We start from the raw sequence: 960 nt of genomic DNA, 5'->3' as shown, positions 1-960 counted from the left end.
TTAATGACCTTGGGTGTCTCTGATGGCAGATCCACTTGACCAGAAGACGCGTACCATCCTCAGTCGGATCTGCTTTGTCTTGATGGTGTAAACAACTGGATTGAGCACTGGAGGTATAAGAAAATGGAGATAAGAGAGCAAAACCCGGCTGCAGGGGGAGCCCCACTGCCCAAATCGGTGGATCATGGAGAGGCCAATCATGGGAGTGTAAAAGAGCAGCACAGCACAGATGTGGGAGACACAGGTGTTGAGGGCTTTGAGGCGCTCAGCCTTGGAGGCGATGGACAGCACTGTTTGGAGGATCAGCACATAAGAGAGGACAATGAGCACCGAGTCCAAGCCCAGCGTGGAGAGAACCACAAAGAGCCCATAGGCACTGTTGACGCGGGTGTCAGCACAGGCCAGCTTCATAACATCCGGGTGCAGGCAGTAGGAATGGGACAGCAGGCGGTGGCGGCAGTAAGGCAGCCTCTTCAGCATGATGGGGGCCGGGATGTGCAGACCAACGCTGCGCAGCACGATGGTCAAGCCCAGGCCAGCAATGCGGGAGCTCGTGAGGATGGGGCCATAGCGCAGGGGGTTGCTGATGGCCACAAAACGGTCAAAGGCCATGGTCAGCAGCACGGAGGACTCCATGATGGAGAATGTATGGATGAAGAAGAGCTGGGCGAGGCACACGTCCAATGGCACCTCCCTGAGCCCCAGCATGTAGATGGGGAGCATGCTGGGGAGGGTGGAGGCAGACAAGCCCAGGTCGGTCACAGCCAGCATGGACAGAAAGTAGTACATGGGCTGGTGCAGGGAGGGCTCTGCCCTCACCACCCACAGGATCAGGCTGTTCCCCGTCAGAGAGGCCACATACATGGCACACAGAGGTATGGAGATCCAGATGTGCACAGCCTCAAGGCCGGGGAGGCCCGTGAGGAAGAAGGAGGAGTCAGTGTGGTTCAAGTATGGCAT

The 960-nt window shown here is 57.4% G+C and overlaps 1 protein-coding gene across 1 annotated transcript; it reads right to left on the bottom strand.

Moving 5' to 3' along the window:
* On the bottom strand, positions 1–960 carry LOC101709457 (olfactory receptor 51G2). Its single transcript, XM_004863471.2, has one exon. It carries the CDS (start codon positions 958–960, stop codon positions 1–3), a length of 960 nt encoding a protein of 319 aa, XP_004863528.2.

The sequence above is a fragment of the Heterocephalus glaber genome, unplaced genomic scaffold (assembly GCF_053883595.1).
Source record: "Heterocephalus glaber isolate CG9 unplaced genomic scaffold, H.glaber_assembly_v1.0 deba00001428, whole genome shotgun sequence".
In the NCBI taxonomy this organism is placed as follows: Eukaryota; Metazoa; Chordata; class Mammalia; order Rodentia; family Bathyergidae; genus Heterocephalus; species Heterocephalus glaber.
Note: the sequence above shows the minus strand (reverse complement) of the source record. Positions and strands in the feature narration are given on the sequence as shown.

Bases quoted from the DNA above. Each gene is read 5' to 3' on its own strand.
- LOC101709457 (XM_004863471.2), bottom strand. From the start codon at position 960: ATGCCATACTTGAACCACACTGACTCCTCCTTCTTCCTCACGGGCCTC.